Source organism: Onychostoma macrolepis, chromosome 10 (assembly GCF_012432095.1).
Source record: "Onychostoma macrolepis isolate SWU-2019 chromosome 10, ASM1243209v1, whole genome shotgun sequence".
Classification (NCBI taxonomy): Eukaryota; Metazoa; Chordata; class Actinopteri; order Cypriniformes; family Cyprinidae; genus Onychostoma; species Onychostoma macrolepis.
Window position 1 is genome coordinate 17593625 of NC_081164.1, and position 21449 is coordinate 17615073.

Below are 21449 nucleotides of genomic sequence, written 5' to 3' on the forward strand. Positions count from 1 at the left end.
AATGACCCTCTCGAATCGCAATCATTGTTTGTCAGGCTGAGAGTGCTGCTCTCTGGGGAAGCAACCTCAAAAACTGCTCCTTTAATAATTCTCTCTGTATTGTTTCCTTTGCTTTTCTTCCCACATTCACTGCACTCACAAGACCTTTCCAATTGCCTTTTCTGTTTAAATTCATTTATTCTCTAATTTCATTATTTTTTATGTCCTTATTACTTTGGTCTGTTCATCTCATCCACCTTGTGTCCTACGTCAATCTCCCCCAAATAATTGAATTAAATTGTGGTGATTAATGGCACTGTTTTGTCTTCAGTAGAGCTGCTTTGCAGTTGAAAATGAATTGTAATTATAACTGAAATGATTTTATTCCAGGTTGAATTTCATGTCACTAATGCCGTTTTCCTGTTTATTACTTTATTTACCATTTATTTATTTACATCACCATGATGTGTGTTTTTCTTTTTCATTATTGTTGATTGAAAATATACCGTTTGTCAATGTAAACATTTTCAGTAATTTCATTTGTGACTAACACTGGCTCTGTCTTTCTATCTCAGCTGGTGGGTGGAGAGTTCGACCTGGAGATGAACTTTATCATCCAGGACGCGGAAAGCATCGCCTGCATGGTGGAGCTGCTGGAGCACTGTGACGTCACCTGCCAGGCGGAGATCTGGAGCATGTTCACAGCTATCCTGCGGAAGAGCGTTCGCAACCTTCAGACGAGCACCGAGGTGGGGCTCATCCAGCAGGTGCTGCAGAAGATGAGCTCTGTCGACGACATGATTGCAGGTGAGCTCTAAAGTATAGCATCGTGAGATGCTTTCACAGAATCCAAACATGGATCCTGTAAAAAAAAAAGTCAAATAACAATAAATTGTAAATTCAAATAAACTTTTATAAATAAAAAGAATATCTGCCCAGGGCCCTCAACCGATAGGATAACCTGGAACCAGGAACATTGTCCTGGGAACCGTGAATAGTGAAAAATATTATTATTATTATTATTATTATTATACTTTTGTATTAGCAGTAGTATTTTTAATAGTGCTGTCAAACAATTAATCGTGATTAATCGCATCCAAAATAAAAGTTTTTGTTTACATAATATATGTGTGTGTACTGTGTATATTTACACGCATACAGCATATATTTTGAAAATATTTACATGTATATATTTATATTCATCATATATAAATATATTTAATATATGAACATAACATATTTTGCTTAAATGTATACATACATGTGTGTGTATTTATATATACAGTATCTCACAGAAGTGAGTACACCCCTCACATTTTTGTAAATATTTTATTATATCTTTTCATGTGACAACACTGGAGAAATGACACTTTGCTACAATGTAAAGTAGTAAGTGTACAGCTTGTATAACAGTGTAAATTTGCTGTCCCTCAAAATAACTCAACACACAGCCATTAATGTCTAAACCACTGGCCACAAAAGTGAGTACACCCCTAAGTGAAAATGCATATAAGACCCCACATTAGTCCTGTGCCCCCTTATTTCAAGGCACTTTGGTTCTGAACACGTCTACGGTTTACACCAGTGCTTTCAGTTCAAATTATTCAGTCAACTAAAAATCCAATTCACCAAAGAGAAAAGAATCAGTAATTTCTGTGGTAATCTTTGTTGTATCACATGCCCGTCCATATGTTCCAATCCTCTATGATTTGGCTCCGTTACGTTTCAGAAAAATAGGTTTCACTGTCTCGCTAAACCCCTCATTGTGCATTCTGTGTCCAATATTTCTGTGTAATTACGATCAGTGGACCATGGCCGTCGTTTATTGCAGGGGTAATGTGTAAAATTGGCTCTGTGAGCACATTTGGGAGAATGCTTCTCTCTTACTGTTCTTTAGACAGATCCGCGTGTTAGAAAATGCTGCTGCTAATCAGACTATTAGTTCTCATACGCTTCCAGCTTCTGTCCACTTTTGACCAAATTTGTGGCCTTTGAGTGAACGGCGTATAACTGGGTTATTTTCAAAATCAAATTACAATGATATTACGCCACGACAAACATCACTGCTGAGGGGTTGTTATTTTTCTCGAAATTAGATTATTTCATGTCTCACGTAGCGCTTTAAAGAGCTTCTAAATTCATAACGCAGATGTTTCGCAAATTACATCAGCAGACGCTTTGACACCAAGCCATTACGGCCAATATGTGAATGAATAGACTTGCGTTTCCATGCGATCGACGGCTGCGATCTGAAGACCAAAGGGGCCTCAGGAGAACATGCGGTAGATAATGTTCCAGCCGAAAGATAACGATTGGCTTCTTGCCCCAAGTAACATCATCCTCATGAGTCGGCAGTTCTGTGCACCGATAATGCTGAGTCATTTTGTTCTCTTCTTTCTGTCTTCCTCAGATCTCTTAGTGGACATGCTGGGGGTTTTGGCCAGCTATAGTATCACAGTCAAGGAACTGAAGCTGTTGTTCAGCATGCTGAGGGGCGACGGAGGCATGTGGGTGAGTTTTCTTGCACCACAGACTCTTGCCACTTTTCCACCAACTGGATGCTGTGGCTTCGGTGGCTGTTAAAAACAAGGAGCTACTTTGAATGCTAAAATACGTTTTCAAAGCTCATAAAATCTGCAGATCATTAGCTAGACCTCCAGCAAGCCCAGCCAATGATCTCCTGTCCGCCAGTCCTCCCTATGGACGCCTCTGTTTGTGGTTTGCTGTGTATCGATTTCAGCTGTGCTGCCGTGGTTAAGGCTGATGGACAGGTTATTGATTGGCTCAAGTAGTGGTTGTTTTGTTGGGTCGTTGATAATGGTTACTATTAAAATAATTAATTTTTGACTTATCTTTTTCTCTGTTTTCAAAGTCTTCTCTCATTATAACACGTTTCCTTTCATCCCTCTCTCTCACTAATTACAATGTCCTCTCTTAATTGCTCCCTTCCTCCATGTGTCCTGTGCCTATAGCCAAGACACGCCATTAAGCTCCTATCTGTGCTGAATCAGATGCCTCAGCGGCACGGCCCTGACACCTTCTTCAACTTCCCAGGACGCAGTGCGGCGGTGAGAATCTCCCACATTTTTTACTATAAAATGTATGCATTCCAGGCTTTATAGGTATGAGCATGAGACTCGTGTCAGAATTATAGAACACCAACAGTGATGATAATAATTTATCATATGGCATTTATATCTCAAAGAGAATATCTAAATATTCTAAATTTTTTCTGCACTTTGTCAGGTTAATATGCATTTTTTTTTGTATGCTTAAAGTTAAGGAAATTAGTGCTTTTTATTCAGCAAAGCGTGCATTCAATTGATCAAAAGTGAGAGTAAAGATGTTTATAATGTTACAAAAGATTTCTGCCCTCTACCATCCGCATGGTTTCCTGTAGCCTTTTCACTGCAAGGGCATAAATGTTTTTGTTTTGTACAAACTGAGAGAGTTATTATATCAAATTATCTGAAAATATAGTCTGTGGTAATCAACACTATGCCACAAATACTGTTATTAGAGTGCAAATTGTATTTAACCCAGAGTATTAACCACTGTACCAAGGTCGAATTTGTACAAAATGGTCAGTTGATTATATATCAGCTTATTCTGCAAATGTTATTTTCATTGTTCCTATGATTGTGCAAATTTGCATCTTCTAATTTCCTTGTGTTTTGCCCCCCGGCAGGCCATTGCTTTGCCACCCATTGCTAAGTGGCCTTACCAGAACGGATTCACTCTCAACACGTGGTTCCGAATGGACCCACTCAATAATATCAATGTAGACAAGGATAAACCATACTTATACTGGTGAGTATAATGTATGTGACACATTAAGGATGTGCAGAGTTAATGTACGGCTTAATGCTGACCAGTCGCCAGTCATTAAAATGTAAATGCCAAGACTGATTTCAGAGCAGAAGCTCTGAGCGACCTAGACCAACACCTGTGAGCCTCAAGCTTCTCAGCGTGGTGGAAACACGGGAGATCTGTGCATATGAAATATTATATTACCATTTCTGTTTGAAGTGGTAAGTGTCTCTACAGGGCTGGCCCACAAGAAGAGACTGCTAATTTAGGAGTGATGAGCCCTGCCCTATTTTCCAGTTACCAAGAAAAGCCTGCCGTACCAGAGGGCAAACTAGATAAATTCACAAAATTCCTAAATGTCATAGGAGATTCTCTAAAGAACCTCTGGTTGTTTTTGAAAATAAACCAGCGTCGTAAACTAGAGATGCCTTGCAGAGTAGCCTTGAGGATCCTTGTTAGTTTTGACCTTTAATTGAATGTCAGTGCTACACTTTAATGCCATATTCTACACTTCTGTAGCATTTCATTCTTTGGTCTGGTTTTGATGTTAGTCAGGGTTTCTTGCACAAAAACACTCGTAATCCCCTTCAAGATCCCCCGAAGGACCTACAGTACTTGTGGAGTGCAGTTCCCATTATGCTCGCTGTCAAGAGAACCGATAGGATGATCCGTTGAAGGTTGCAGACAAGTCCAGCAAAATGAGTTCTTAGTTTACATAGATGTAATTTAATTTTACATGCAAATTTCCTGTACCTCAGCATGCCGCTAACTGTGCCAAGGTCATGGGTTTGATTTCCAGGAAAGAGACGTACTGTAAATGTATGACTTGAATGCACTGAATATATTGGCTTTAAGGATGCCCTCAATAATTACATGAAATATGATTAAAATGAATAACCGCATGGCTGTAGCAGCAGTTCTTCAAAAGAAATGAATTTGCACACACATGCTTCTACAGCATCACTTCTATCACCAGGGGGCCTTTTTGAATATATGTAACAGCTAATAAAGTATATCCTCTATGTTGAGGTAGCAGCGTTTGCACACTATTGAGGGAGGAGACACTGAAGGTACAGATTACCACTTCAGAAGTCTTGAGGGCCACTGACCTCGCTTAAATCAGCATGTAATCCTGTTTCCTGTTTCTATGTTACTGTGGTGAGCTCAGCATAGAATTATGTAGCCGTGTAGGCACAGAGCGAGAGAAACAGCACTGCTTTGAGGCCCGACTGATAGCCAGTCACCTTATCGACAGCAGCCAGCGCTCCCAGCAATCTCTGCTGCCAATGACTCAGTCAACCATGTTTGTTTTCCCGCCAAGAATAAAGCCTTATATTCTCCCTCCATATTTTCACTTGAGTTTTCACATCTGACTATAAGAGTTCAGTTCATTTTTTGTGGAAAACGTGTTGAAATCAGATTGTTCTGTAGCATGGTCTGAATAATAAAGAGTTTTAATAAAGAGGCAGGGCAAATAGAAGATGAAAGAAGATCGTAAACAGAAGATGGGGTGACTTTTGTTGACTCATATTAAAAGAAAGCCTGTGGAGTGGGCAAGTTGGAATTAAAAATGTTAAAATATTGTTTCATATAGCCAGTTTTTGCATACTTTTGCCATTTTTTGCTTTCCTTCTCTTTTTTCATAAAATCAGTTCTTTCTCTTTTGTTTGTCTCCTAGTTTTCGAACCAGCAAAGGGATTGGCTACTCGGCACACTTTGTGGGGAACTGTTTAATTGTGACATCACTGAAGTCAAAGGGGAAAGGCTTTCAACACTGTGTGAAGTACGACTTCCAGCCTAGGAAGGTGAGTTTCGACCTGTCTACACACACACTAGTAGACTAGACTAACTAGAGTACAGTGGAGGGTTGAACAGCGTTAAAGGGGTCATATGACGTTGCTAAAAATAACATTATTTTGTGTATTTGGTGTAATGCAATGTTTACGTAGTTTAAGGTTCAGTATTTTCCACCTCCAGTACATTATTGTTGCTCCTCTCTGCCCTGCATTTCTGAAACACGTTGATTTTTACTAAGCTCATTGTTCTGTAAAGAGCATTGTGTGCTCTGATTGGCCAGCTATCCAGTGCGTTGTGATTGGCCAAATATTTCAAGCATGTGACGGAAATGTTACGCCCCTTACTATATTTGGAAACACACTGCGTCTCCATGACATGGCGGCAACGGCAACAATACTACAGCAAGAATAAAAGTTATGCCTTTCTTTGCGTATACATTTAGGCAGTGTTATGCAAATCTTCCAACAAAGTGATGTAGATTTGTGGGGGCATTTGAATGAGGCATTTTTAGGAAGGTGTGGATGAGTCTTAACTTTAAGAAAGAATACCTCTTTGGGTTTGAGGCTTTAAACTTTGTGACTTTATGCGGGATCTTACATATGCACGAACAGCTTGTAACACTCCAAAGACAAAAGAAAACATGAAATTGCATCATATGACCCCTTTAATATATGTGACCCTGGACCACAAAACCAGTCTTAAGTCGCTGGGGTATGTTTGTTGCAATAGCCCAAAATACATTGTATGGGTTTTTCTTTTATGCCAAAAATCATTATAATATTACGTAAACATCATGTTCCATAAAGATATTTTGTAAATTTCTTACCGTAAATGTATCTCAACAACAATATAATGAAAAAGTTTTTTTTTTTTTTTATCGTAAAATGGTAATTCAATATGAATTACTGTACATTGTCCTGTAGATTATTTGTCCATCTGAGAAGTGAACGAACAGGCTGTCTGCACAGATAACTGTATGAGCCTCTAGAGGGCAGCAGCTGTGTTAAACCACACCTGTCTGTCTCTCTCTGTCTTTATCTTTGCACAAATTTGATGTCTCCACCGAGTCAGCCCTACTTGAAGCCCTTCTAACTTGTTAGCTTGTGCACAAAAGAAACAAAGGGAATTCCAGAGGGATTTATTCCCATAACACCTTATTCCTTTTTAGTACTCGGGATCTGTCTATTTAGCGCTCTTTCTTTCTGTTTTTCTTTTTTTCCCTCTCACTCAGAGTGGGCTGATACAGCAACATCTGGTTTTTGATAACTTGGCTCCTCTTATTGTCCCAGTGGGATGGATTCGGCTCAGCCGCACGCGTTGTTAAACGACAAATGAAAATAAGTTTGGCAAGGGATGTTTGAATATGATACCTCATCCTGTCTGCTCACAGAAGAGGGTGACAAGGGAGGGTTGTGTGCCAATTAGAATTCAAGCTATACCCCTTCGCCCAGACACACACACACACGCTAGTGTGAGAAAATGTGTACTCGGCCTAACAATGAACTTCACAACTCTCCTAATTAGTCAGCACTTTGTTCTGCTATTGAAACTGTGTGTGGTGGGACAAAAGGGCTGGATTTTAATCATCCACTTTGTTAGTGACTCTTAGATTTATATTAAACTTCCTTAGATATTAAAGAGGGAAAGAATAGAGCAAAACAGGGGATCAGGGAGGATTGGAGATGTGAACAAAAAGAAAAGTAATTGAATTGAACTGAGCTAAAAGATCTATCCAAAACTTAAATGGTGTAATTGTTATTGGTCAATGGAGACCAGCAGCTCAGAAGAAAAGTTTGGAAATGGAGGACTACTCTAGGGCTGTTATTTTCTTGGTCTAGACAAAGCTGACCCTTTCTTGCATTTATGTAAAATCTTAACTGGCATTAAAAGCTATGAAATTACGGTTACGGGATGGATTTTTGGTCTAGCAGATTTTAGCTTATCCTTTTTTCCCCGCTGTCACCCCAGCTAATATCGCCTTACGTTTTCATAAGATGCTAGGAAGGTGGAGTGGATATTTGGGAAATTAGGTCTTTTGAGGAAGTTTGCACTAAATCTCCCAGTTTCTGACGTTCCACACTAATTTCCAGAGCTCATCCATATGGACTCCACCCTACAAGAGCTCAGTTTTTTGTTTGAATTACAGATAAATGGTTGACGCTTTTGCGTGATCCATGTTGTCGTATTCCTCACTGGAGCGCTTTCAAACGTCAGGGCTCTGATCTTTAATTCATATGCCAAAACAGCTTTTAGCATTGCTGCCATCAAACAGAATGAGTCTGTTTCAGTAAATTTGGCTCTCGGTTTAGAAGCATGTAATGAGATGATGTTTTATGTGCTTGATCTAAAAATTGAACCGTTTTAATTTTGGGGCTGGGTCATTTCTGCAGAATTTTCTTGGTCCAAAGCTTGAAAGATTGGTTCAGTATACTTTAAGCTCTATATGTAGCATGCCATCAGTTACCACAGAAAATAAATTCCCTCGTTCCATTGCGTTAACAGTAATGTAGTGGACGCCAATGAGACAAGGCATTGCTGAGGGTTTTTCTTTTGTTAAAGTGCTTTGTATTTAATTTGCTTGTTTTTGCAAATAATTAAATTTTGTGGTAATTGATGCTGTCAAGTCAAGCCTAGTGGATAATTTATTATCAATTTAATATTGAATGCCGAATTTAGAAATCACTCAGTTGCATTGGGCAGGCAATAATATAATCTAATAAGAAATAAATAAATGAAAATAAATGGGCCAAAAGGCCAAATGAGTAGCTAATCCAATGGGATTTCTCCAAGTGCTCCTGATAACCAATCCAAACCTAGTGGCCTGCATAATTTGTGGACGAAATGGTCTGTCTGGATCATGAAATGCATGATTTTATGAATCTATATGCATACAAAATGAAATGTACCAAAACAGGAGTATTTCATGATGCAGATTGATCCTTTCATCCATGAAATTCAGAGGAAAAAAGGTCTAAATTGCGAGATGTTTATTCAAAATTGTGAGATATAAACTCATAATTATGAGAATTAACATGAGAATCGTGCTATAATTTTGCAGTTCTGTAAAAAAGTCAAAATTGCAAGATATTAACTTGCAATTCTGGGAAAAAATGTCCAAATTATGAGATGATAATTAAAAACTGTGAGCTATTGAATCGTAATTGTGAGAAATAAAGTCACAATTGTGGGCTGTAAATTTGCTATTCTGAGAAAAATCTGAATTGTGAGATGTTTACTCGGTTTTCTGAGACATATGCTCGTAATTATGAGAAATAAAGTCAGAATTGTGTGCAATAAATTTGCAATTTTGAGGAAAATGTTTGAGATGGTGAGATAAACACTTATAATTACAAGAAATAAAGTCAGATCTGTGAGATATAAACTCAGAATCATAAGAAATAAAGAGAGAATTGTGAGATGAAAAAGTCGCAATTAATTTTTTCTATTTTATTTAATTTTTTCATTCTGTGGTGGAAACGGGGCTTCCATAAAGAACACTGTTTACACTACTCTACCTTTTACATGTGCTTGGCTGAGTGAGCTGTGTGAATATTGAATGCCTATTTCTACTTCCTGTCCTCTTCTACAGTGGTACATGATCAGCATAGTCCACATCTACAACCGTTGGAGGAATAGTGAGATCCGTTGCTATGTCAACGGCCAGCTGGTTTCCTACGGCGACATGGCATGGCACGTGAACACCAATGATGTAAGTGTTTGTGCTTTTACATTCTCATTCTTTTTCATACACGGCCTCAAGTAGCACATAACCATCTCGGCATTGCCAAAATCAACTTCTATTTCTTCTGCTTTGGAAAATATTGCACCTGTAGGGTCCAAATGACATTTGATTAGATAAGCGCTTGTCTCTGTGGATCAAAGGGGTATAGATTAGCCATACACCTTTTTCCCTTAAGCAAATCTTTATAGTATATTACGTATAGACTAACTGAAGTAATTCAGAAGAAGATGACTAGAAGATAGCAAGTAAACAGCTCCAGAGGGCCTTTTCTGAAAACTTTCAAGCCGTCGAACTGATAAAAAGCTCCACTTTTGGTATCTTTTTTTTTTTTATTCCTTTATCTTGATTATCTCCTCTTCCTCTCTCCCTTCCTGCAGAGTTATGATAAATGTTTCCTGGGCTCTTCAGAGACTGCGGATGCTAACCGGGTGTTCTGTGGGCAGCTCGGAGCCGTTTACGTCTTCAGTGAGGCGCTGAACCCTGCACAGATCTTTGCCATTCATCAGCTCGGACCCGGGTATAAGGTATAAACCCTGAGATCACTTTTGAGAGAGCATGGTGCTGTGCAACTGTGGGATACTCTGTGCTGCTTGATTGTTGCAGTTCAAAGTGGGTGTTTTGTGTTTGACTGAATACTTAGTGCCGTAATTAAACTCTGTGCTGAGAACATTCAGATGGATTGGTTCTGAAACTGACAGGCGGTGTAACGTAAAAGCTCTTTACCTAAACTCAACCTCACTGTCTGCTGTCTACACAGACACTTATTCTCTGCAGTAGTGTATGTGCTAAAAATAAACCTCTTAAGTGATTTGCAATTATCTACATGGGCAGCAATAGTCACACACATCTCAAATGATTCTGATTTAGTGTTGTTTTTGTTAACTACAGCTAAAACTATTAAAATCGGTTTGTTAACTTAAGTAAAGCTGAAATAAAATAAAACCATAAATACTAGTTGAAACACTAGAAATGTTGCCTTGGCAATTAACTGAAATACAATAAGGTGAAGTACCAAAATGACTAAAATTAAAACTTAAATAAAAATCATTTTAAGCTAAATAGAAAAACTAAAGCACATAACAAAATTAATTAAAGTAAAAATAGAAAAATAAAAGCTAATGAAAAATATTAATAAATAGTAATATTGCTAAAATAATATTGAGATTGAGTTTGGCATTTGCCCATATTGCTAAATGAATGATGCAAAATGCTGCAAAAATTCATTTAAAAAATAATACAATTTGATGGAGCTATTATATACTGTTACTTGTCAGTATTGAATGCGGTATAAAGGTTAATACAGTTGTAGTACTTTGACTATGTTTAACGCAGTGCATTCTGGGACTGCTTTATCTGCAAAGGATACATGCAGTGCTGATTTCAGGATTTCATACAGTAGTAAAAAAATCCTGTGCCATAATTTATTTAAAATACATTTATTTCATACTAAACTCAACATATTTATTGACACATAAAGACTTACTGATATAAAATTTATTTGGAGTATTTCTTTATTGCACAATGCACATTTCTTAATATTATGCCCAAGATGTGTTTTAATATCACTATTAATAAGGACTGTATGATATATCAGTCTTCGTATAATATCAGTCTTTAAATGCAAAAGATTTAAAGTTTAGCTGATGTATACTTGCAATAGTTCCACTTAAGCACAATCAAATATACTTAAGAATATCTTTAGTTGGACTTCAGCACTACTTTCACACAATTAAAGTGCATTAAGCCCCAAATTAGTTGTTCCACTTTAAGTATACCATTTTAGTATACCAAAAGTATAATTGCAGGGTATATTTATTAATCTTCTAAATATGTAAATGTATTTGTAGTGTACTTGGCACAAAATGCATTTATTACAATACATTTTAGGGATTTTTTTCACTAGGATAAACTCAGACTTTCAAAAGTGTGAGGTCATTTCTAGTTAAACGCATGTTTTTGACTAGAAATTATTCTTTGTGATTGTTATCTTTTGCCAAACCTTTAGAAAAGCTGTTGTGAGCTAGAGCTTGGTTGATTGATAAAAAGCTGTACACCCTGGCTGTTCTGTTGCATTCCAGTTTTTTGTGAGTAGTTCAGTGAACGGTCCGTGTAAGGCTGAGACAACCCTTCCTGAAACATGGGCCGTGCTAAAGTGCTTTCTCATTACACCGGCTCTAAATTTCCCTGGCAGGTCTGTTAATAACACCTGATGTTCTCTCTTCTCTCTTTCTCGTTCATTAACCGGACTCTCACCTCTTAGACAGGCTTGTCTCTTGGGTCTGTATGCATGTGGGAGCTGATAGCTGCTTCTGCTTCATGGGCTGAATTGTTTATGCCAAAGCAGCACTTGACATAGATGAACACTTAAAAAAAAAAAAAACCTTCTCCGTACAGAAATGAAGAGGAGAGGATAGATGAGTGATGTTAACCACTGGCTTGTCTTTCTGGTTGACCAATTTATAGCTGTTTCAGAGAAGAGCGTTGAGGGGAAATCCAGGCTGTCAAGTTTGATTTTTCTCACAGAATTTTTCTCTCCAGCCAAGCACGAGACTCCCTAATTTAACCTAAAGCTCTCAGGAAGCATGCGGACAGGGCTTGTTTACCCGGGTCAGATGATCTGACGATTATAAACAGCTTTTGTTTACTTGAGTCAGATGATGTTGTCGTACATTACTGCTAAATGGACAGATGATTAACCACATCTCTCAGTGCTGATCTCGGCGTTGTTTTTTGCATCAGGCAAAGCACAGCTTATTTAGGCTGCTGCTTTGTAATACTGAGCGATAAGTATTCACAATGATTATAAAATTAAGCAACATGATATATATATATTGCAATGTGCTTTTATTTGGTAAAGTTTATTAATTTTATGTAAAGTAAGTTTTCTGAGGGCTGGTCATTAAAGCTGCAGTCTGTAACTTTTTTTGGGTAAAAATGATCTGAAATCAATATTTGAGCAAGTACATAACCAACCAGTATTCAAAGCTATCACCTTACTTTAGCCCGATTCACAATGGTTAGCTTATAATAATGTTTTCTAATTTGAGTGGTACGGGTTGGTTTTCGCGGGAAAGTCTGTAAACATAAAAAAGTTGTCCTGGCTACTAGGCTATCGCATGTGAGGATCCTGCAGGTGACGGATTGTTTATAGCCTTTTCTCACAGCAGCTAGAATAATTAAATTTATCATTTTGATGGCGGATTGTAATCCAGAAAGGATTATGTGTGTATATTCCAGTTTTAAATGTGCTTCTGATTACAGATAGCCTGGGATTACACAAGATTTGTATTTTAAAGAAAACCAGTTCGAAGGGAGCATAATTTGCTTTTTGGGTTAAAAGAATTTCTTAATATGAAATTCGAATGGCATGACAATTAGATTAGACTGTACAGAAATTGAAATCTACACAGTAATACACACTATACTCATAGACAAGCAATGCTGATGTTGTTAACATTAATAATTTGAGAATAAAGTATAACATTATCAATAATTTGCACAATTAGATGTGATATGCAAACTGATCGTTAGATTTAATTACCATTGGTAGCGCAATTTATGGTAATGCTTTTTTCCTCAGTTGGTCAGAACAAACGTGGCAGACTTGTTACTTGTTCAGATGGCAATATATGCTGAAAATTCTTATTTTAGTCCTATATTCCAAGACGTAGGCTAGAATCTGTGATTCCTAAGTACAGTATCCACACCATTGCGGTGACTGACTGACAGACTGACACACATACTCTTCAAAACATTAGATTAATCCGCGCTGGAGCTGTGCCGGAGCACAACCCCACGCACAGAAGATAATTCCGCACAGAGCTGCAATTCCAGGTTTTCAAACAGAGATGGCGACAAAGAGGAAAAACTTACGGACTGCAGCTTTAAGCTAATTTCACAATATTTGATTGAGGTAATTTAAACTTGCGTAGCAGAAACTGTGTTGGTCAGTTTGATTCATTTCGTGAAACGGTCTCTCACAATGAATTGATTCAAAACTGTTAAACTTAATTTAAATCCTCACTTATAAATATGCACTTAAGTTCCTGTGTAACACTTTTCATACAGTATATCTAAATATTTTAGTAAAAAACGTATTTTTATATTTGCTTAGTAATATTTATTTGATTTAATTTTCTTTTTTTAAATCAATGAATAATATTAGGTAAATAATAATAAAATTTAGGTAAATGTTGTTTGTTATATTGGTTCATATAAATGAATGTAAAAGATTGATTGATTTCCATGAATCATTTCAAACAGTCCATTTTCAGTGAATCAATTCCAAACTCAATTTAAGTGCACAAAAGTCCCTGTGTAACATTTTAATATATTGAAATGTTTTAATAGAAATATTTTGTTTTGGTTAATTAATCTTATTAAGGTAAATAATAATCATATTAATAACATTTGACATTTAAGTGAATATAAATAAAAGTGACCAAATATTATTCTTCCTTGTGCTTATTTAGTGGAAAATGTGCCTTTAATTAATTAATTTAAAAAAATTGAATTGAATTTAAAATTAATTTAATAATGGTTGTTTAAAATGTATCTAAATATATTGAATATAATTATCAAATAAAACAGCAAAATATTTAGATTCTTTTAAAATATTTATCATCCAGTCATTCAGCCTTTTAGGATCGTCAGGGTGTTAACAAGATTGTGATTATTAGCCCAACCAGCAGGTTGTGTTAAAGAGAGATTATGAACCTGTTACATGTAACCAGGCTGAGTTCATTAGGCAGTGTTTAGTGTCAAGTTAAACCAGGATAACAGAGACAGAAATTCTCTTCGGTAAATCTGAGAATTAAAAATGAAAGCATGTCATACTTTCTCTCTCTCTCTTGGCACAGAGAGTTAACTGCATCTGGATTATTGAGGGATTTTTAATTATTAATCCTTGTACCGACGCGGCTAAAAGTTCCTCGGTGCCTGATTGCAGCTCACTCCAACTATAGAAGAAAAATCAAGAGAGCAGAGAGTGTGGATTATTCATGGGCTCTGTGTGTGTGTGTGTGTGTGTTTGTGACGCTCTGATGCTCTGTCGTGAAGATGCCTTAAGAGACCTGATGTATGCAATGAATGTTATACATTATTGATATTTTAATGCAAGCATCTTTTTACAGGTCACTGCTTTATTTTTACTAGTCCACTAGTACAAGTTACCTTATGTCTGTGCAGCATCAGCCATTCCTCCTGCTGTTACTATATTGAAAACATGCAAATTAAGTCATGTGATTCACAGTTAGCCAACACAGGCCCAGATCATCAACGAGGGGTACAAAACATGTTTGATAGAAAAAAAAAAACATTATTATGCTCACCTAGGCTGCATTTATTTGATTAAAATACACTAAAACATTATTATAAAATATTATTAGAATTTAAAATAACTGTTTACTGTTTTAATATATTAAATTTATTCCTGTGATGGCAAAGCTGAATTTTCAGCATCATTACTCCAGTTTTCAGAGTCATGTGATCCTTCAGAAATCATTCTAATGTGCTTATTTGGAGATTATAAATGTCTTAACTGTCACTTTGGATCAATTTAATGCATCCTTGCTGAATAAAAGTATTAAGTTCTGGGAGAGAAAGTATATGCAATATGTAGCAATAAAGGTTAAATGGATATTGGAAGTAATATGCAATATTACTGTTACATGACCTCATTGCATGTTCAGTCTAACCTCGTGTATATGAAACAGTATGAATTATGCAAAGATGAAATTTCAAGAAGTAGTATGCTACACTGTTGTCACATGACCTCAGTAGATTGCATGATGGAACATACACCATCTTGCACTGTCAATTTAATTTCATGTGAAAATGCCAACTTTTGGAAGTCTGGTCAAATAATGAGTCAGGGATGGTAGGAATTATTGATTGGTCACTCTTGAAATAAAGGTCAAGGGAAGTACAGTGCATTGCATTCTGGGATTTAGTGTAGAGTATGCTCTGTTTGCTGCATATATATTGCACATTTTTGCAAATGTAGCAGGCATTCATACATGCATACTTAAAATGCACAGGTTCTGCATAGTACACACACTGCATAATACAAAACTAGAATAAATAGAATGATAGCATGTCATGCCGAGCCATATGAAGCTGATTATTACATGCATGTAACATAATATATTTGGAAATTTGAGGCCACAATGTGTCTGTGCTCATATATCTGTTGCTCATTTGTGTCCTTATCTGTCAGTTTGTCTGTGAAAGTCAAGATGTGAGTGCGTGTTGCTGCTGCAGCCGGTTGATGTGATCCCTTTACCAGAGGAAGTCCAGATGTCTGGTCAGCATGTGACAGCCAACAAGCTGCTCTCTGGCTGTGCATTGCCGTGGTAATTAGCATGTGAGGTATGGGGCACTTGGCATTGTCGCAAAGAGAGCCGTCTGGACCGGCGACTTTGTGTGTGTGTGTGTTTGTAAGTTATATAGATCAGAGTGTATGAAGGCTCGGCTTAATTCCAGTGCTGTTAGTCTCTGTCGTTGCCGCTGGTGCAGCTGTCCTCTCATGGGATTGCGAGGAGTAAAAGAGAGAGAGAGACAGCAAGGAAAAAGTGTGCTAGCTTTGCAGCATGGGCTATCAGCCATAGGGTGTGTCGAAGCAGTGACCCGATTCCCAGACAGCTGCTTGAGTTTGCCGGTGCTCCTGTGCCCTGTGTGACGGAGAAGATGAATGCCATGTGAACGTGCCGGAACACTGGGCCAGATTACATATTGTGTTCATGCCGACTGACTGCGTGATCATATTAATGGTCTCTTTCTCTTTTTACATAGTGGTTGAGATTCTGAACTGCATTTTTGATACAAATTTGATGCAATATGTCTGCAGAAGTTATATGAATCTGATAGAACATCCTTTTTGGTATGTTCTCAGGGAAAAGTGGTTAAAAATAGAGATGAGTCATGTTGGTGGATTTGATGGTCATAAAACAACCGGCTAGTCACGTAGTCAGTTGACTACTGTATATTTATATACTGTTTGTTTATTGTGTATTTGGTTTTTGTACTTTATATTATATATAGAGATACATTTATTCATTAAATCTGAATTTAAAACTTTTTTTAGTTTTGATGCTTTAATTAGTATGCTAACATCATTCTTGGTTATTATTTTATATTAATATTAATTATTGGTGTCGGTGCTGATAGCCTAGTGGTTTTTTGCCAATCCCATTCCCAAATCTCCAGCCCACTTTTTCCTGTCATTCTCTACTGTCCTATCCATGAAAAAGCATGAAAATGGCCCAAAATAATAATAATAATAATATTGATTATTGGTTAATAGTTTCCCCTCTTGATGGTTTCATCATCAGCAAAGAAAATTGTATTTGAGAAAAGCTTCATGAAAATATTTACTTATTTATTTTCTTGTTTTATTATAGTTTTATTATTAGTTTATATAGTAGAAGTTGTTGTTGTTATTTATTTATTTAGTTATTTATAATCTAGTTGTCCTTATCTATTGTCCTAATCTAGTTGTCTAATAAACCTGGCATTTTATATTATGAATATTGTTGATTCTTTGACTTGCTTTTGGATAAAAAAATCCTATGTAGGCCTATACATGTAAATATTTATTTATTTATTTATAATTTTATTACAATTTGTATTATAGTTTTATTATTATTTGTATAGTTATAGTTATTATTGTTATTATTATTTATTTAAATTATTTGTATTTATTTTAGATTTCAGAATTATTTTTATTTTTGTATATATTTTTAGTTTTGATGCTTAAATTATTGTGCTCATAGCATGCTGTGCTTTAGCTTTTAGACTCTACATAATAGAAGGCTGTATGTTCCTATTTAGTGAGCTAGGTATGTTAGTTGTGTGTGTGTGTGTGTATTTTGGTCTGGAGCGCAGGTGTGAGGCAGGGTGTGTGAATAGAGTCTGGTAGATAAGTTTTGATGCTGTGTTCAGTGCCAGTCAGTGTGTTGCTAAGTGGACACATTGGCAGCAGGCCTGAGGAAACTGCAGTGAATCACAGTGCCAGTGCAAGGGCTTATTTGCATCGTACAGTTTTTTTTTTTTTTTTTTTTTTGAAGAAGAAGAATTGCTCAGTGAGAGTGACTGTGTTTATGCTTCTCTCATTACTAATGCATCTGTCCTTTCTGTTCAGAAGTGCTGCTGTAGACTTCGTGAGGCAGTTTGAAGATTCCATTGATTATGTGCATACCAATATATTATGCATAATATTCAGTCCTGTATACTTTTATACTGTGGTTTTCAATGTAATTTAAACACAATATTGAATAAAATCCAAATACAGGTTATTAAGGCAAAATAAAACAGAATATTCTGTGAGACAGGAATGTGGGATAGGATGGGATTTTATACATTGGGATTTGATTGGTTTTTGGACGACAAGTGGAAGGAGAGGAGATTTCTATTACTGGTTAATATTTTTTCCCTCTTACTTGACCTTAGTTACTTCATTAGCAAAGAAAAGATTTATTTATTTATTTATTTACAATTTTATATCTATGAAATCTGTGTATTTATTCATTAATAAATTATATTTATTTATTATTTATTACTTTCTATGTTATTTATTGTGCATTTATTATTGTATTTTATGTTATTTATGCTTTTGTTTGTTTATTAATAAAAATATGTAAAAATACTTATGAAAGTAAATAGGGTCGAATTTGATGTTATATGTCTTTAAATTGGTCTTGATATATAAATATATAAAATCTTGTGGAAAAAAGCAAATCAAATGGTGAGTTGAAAGTCCTGTCATGCATGGTCAGGACATTCTGCATGATCTTATGTAAGCCTTTCATTCACTCCCTCAGTTGAGTAGATGAGTAGTGGCACAAAGTGCTTTAAATGAGAGAGATTTTGCAGATATATGCTCATTTACACACACATGCTCATACCGACTCACACTTATGTTTAGAGCCATTAGTGAAATGGCACATTTTTGCAGCCAGAGCTTCATTAAGATAATGTACGCCTGTGTTTGTGGCTGCTCTGTGCCTCAGAAATTAAAGCTTTTTATTATTATTATTATTATTATTACCATTATCAGTCCTCTGGGATGCGGCCCAGTCCCTGGTGCTTTCCACGAGTCTGCTGCCAAGAGAGAAGCAAAATGTGAGAGAACTTCATTTGAAGGATGTTACTCATTTATGTTTCTCTGTCTTCACAGAGCACGTTTAAGTTCAAGTCGGAAAGCGACATCCACCTGGCGGAGCACCATAAGCAGGTTCTGTATGATGGGAAGTTGGCCAGCAGCATAGCCTTCACCTACAACGCTAAAGCCACCGATGCACAGCTGTGCCTGGAGTCCTCGCCCAGGGAAAACCCCTCCATATTTGTGCACTCGCCACATGCTCTGATGCTGCAGGTCGGTTTTTACTCTCACACACACGCATAACCTATGTTTATCTGTGCTTTTTTACTGATTCTTGAGAAAAAACAAAACTACAAAACTGAAAAAAATATTTACGTAGAGAGGAAATGTTTTTGATTAAATAGTTTCGATTTAGTTTACTGTAAATTGTTTATTTATTTTAAATGTGAAAAATATTTTGATGTAGAAAGAACCATATTTTATTTAATCATACATGTATTAAATGAATTTGCCCTTTTTTCATTACCTACTTAAAATTAAGCAACTTATCTAAAAATCCTAACTAATATCTTCATAATAAGGGCGATGATGTTGACATATCACAGATGTAAAAGAAAATATAAGCACATATTGTGAGGCTGAAGGCACAACATGCAGCTTATTATCATCATACAACTGATCGTATACTGTATAATGCATTATCACCTTCTATGACAGTTTCCTACCCAGTTTTCTAAAAAGCAAGTGTGCATTTTTGCTTGTGCATGCAGGATGTGAAGGCCATCGTCACTCACTCCATCCACAGCGCCATTCACTCTATTGGAGGAATCCAAGTTCTCTTCCCGCTCTTCTCACAGCTGGACTACAGGCAACCCAACGACAGCCCTGTGGAGACGACCGTCTGGTTAGTATTGACCATACAGACCGCATATCCACAGAACTCTCAGGGTTCATTAAATCTTCAATTTTAACTTATCATATGCCATTTATATCTATAAGAGAATATTCTACCTTTATTTTTGCTACACTGCTATGTTAACATACAGAGACTACTACAGTTCAAAAGTTTGGGGTAATTTATTTATTTATTTTTTAAAGTAATCAAAGCTTTTATTCAGTAAAAGCAAAGATATTTATAATGTTACAAAAGATTTCAGTTTGAATGCTGTTCTTTTTTTAACTTTCTGTTCATCAAAGAATCCTGGAAAATAAATACATCACTGTTTCCACAAAAACATTAAGCAGCACAACTGTTTTTTTAACATTGAGAATAATAAGAAATGTTTCTTAAGCATCAAATCAGCATGTTATAAAAATTTCTGAAGGATCAATTGACACTGAAGATTGAAGTAATGATGCTGAAAATTCAGCTTTGCCATAACAGGAATAAATTACATTTTAAAATATATTAAAATAGAAAGTGGTTATTTTAAGTTGAAATAATATCTCACAATATTACTGAATACTGTATTTTTAATCAAATAAATGCAACCTTGATGAGCGTAAGAGATTTCTTTCGAAAACACAAAAAAAACTTTTGAATGGTAGTGTGAACATATAAAAGTAAACCATTTTTTAAAATGGTTTGTTTTGGGTATTTATTTATTTTTTGTTTTTGTTTTTTTGAGCACCTAAACCACACAGACATGGCAACACTGGATCAACCAATTGCGTGAATTTGAGGGACTACTATACTACTATCTGTTTGTCCACCCAATGTGAGACTCAGGGAGTTTTTGAGAAACCTGTTCGAAAACAGTAGTTATCTCTTTTGTAAATGTCAAAGTAGTGTCTGCATGGCCCTCCCTAGGCCCTAAGTCCTAGTTTTGTATATGATAATAAGTTGCTTCCGTAATGTAGACTAAAACTCAAGTCAGTCACTGTCAGGGACGTCTGCCATGAATTATAAATGGAATCTGTCATTCTCGGATAGAAATAGAGCGTGACAGAGAGAGCGTGGGATTTTGAGAGATTCATGTCATTCATGTTCACATAGACTCTTGGAATGAGAGAGAGACCACTCAAAGAGAGATGAGAGGCTGGTATGGTCGTACCCTCATTTCTCAGGTCATCGCTTGGTTCTGCACGGTGAGCTTGCAGTCATGGCAAGTAGATTAGAGATCAGCAGTGAGCTGCCAGGCATAATCAGCGGAGCAGAGATCTGTGGGGTATCGATCAGTGGTAATGTTCCCCGCTGGGGTTTACTGTCTGTGGGGAGATGGGTGAGGTCACTGGCCCATCCGTCGACTTGTGGCAGTTTAGAAAGAGAAACAGACACTCTGAGGATTTCATCTGCAATCTCACTGCCTCAACTACGTCATTTTAAGAAACTAAGACATAATTCATGTTTGCTGGAATGATGATATTGCTTCTAGGAAGGAAGCCATCATTATGTGCGTGTGTGTACATTTTTCATTTTATACTGCTCATTGAGATATGATCTTGCCCTTGAGGTGTCCTTAAACATATGGCTATCATAAGAAATGTGCACTCTTAAAAATAAAGGCTCTTTGTTGGCATTGATGTTTCCAAGAAGAACCGTTACCATCCATGCAAACTTGGAAAACAAGTTCTTTAAATTTTAAAATGTCCTTCACACTAAGAAAAAATGGTTCTTTGAAGAACTGATCTGAAACCATTGTTTTTAAGAGTGTATTCAATGTTGGAGTTGTGGTTTAGTGGTTGGTCAGTGTCCTGCAGATATGTTGAGCCTTGGTGCTCATGTTAGAAATGCAGGTCAAACCCCTTATGCATTGTATCCTGATCTCTCACAAATGCTACATATTTTAATGTATTTTTTTTCATTTCTGCTTGCAGTGCCACTCTCCTAGCTTTTCTAGTGGAGTTGTTGAAGAGTTCAGTAGCCATGCAAGAGCAGATGTTGGGCGGAAAAGGCTTCCTGGTTATTGGCTATTTACTGGAGAAGGTAAGACCAACATGTATTATTATTTTTCTAATTAATAAGTAAGTCAGTTTATTATAAATTAGAATTATAAAATAGATATATAGTGTCAGATTCAC

The 21449-nt window shown here is 36.4% G+C and overlaps 1 protein-coding gene across 12 annotated transcripts in view; it reads left to right on the forward strand.

Moving 5' to 3' along the window:
• The window catches only part of nbeaa (neurobeachin a), a 121618-nt gene that overhangs the window by 57001 nt on the left and 43168 nt on the right, over nt 1–21449 (forward strand). For all 12 annotated transcript variants that reach the window (XM_058789076.1, XM_058789084.1, XM_058789085.1 and 9 more), the window contains exons 2-11: nt 555–786; nt 2390–2490; nt 2952–3047; nt 3668–3789; nt 5468–5594; nt 9176–9295; nt 9706–9852; nt 18504–18701; nt 19199–19332; nt 21246–21354. In XM_058789076.1, coding sequence (XP_058645059.1) covers nt 555–786; nt 2390–2490; nt 2952–3047; nt 3668–3789; nt 5468–5594; nt 9176–9295; nt 9706–9852; nt 18504–18701; nt 19199–19332; nt 21246–21354 — 1386 coding nt within the window. The remainder of the gene's footprint in view (nt 1–554; nt 787–2389; nt 2491–2951; nt 3048–3667; nt 3790–5467; nt 5595–9175; nt 9296–9705; nt 9853–18503; nt 18702–19198; nt 19333–21245; nt 21355–21449) is intronic.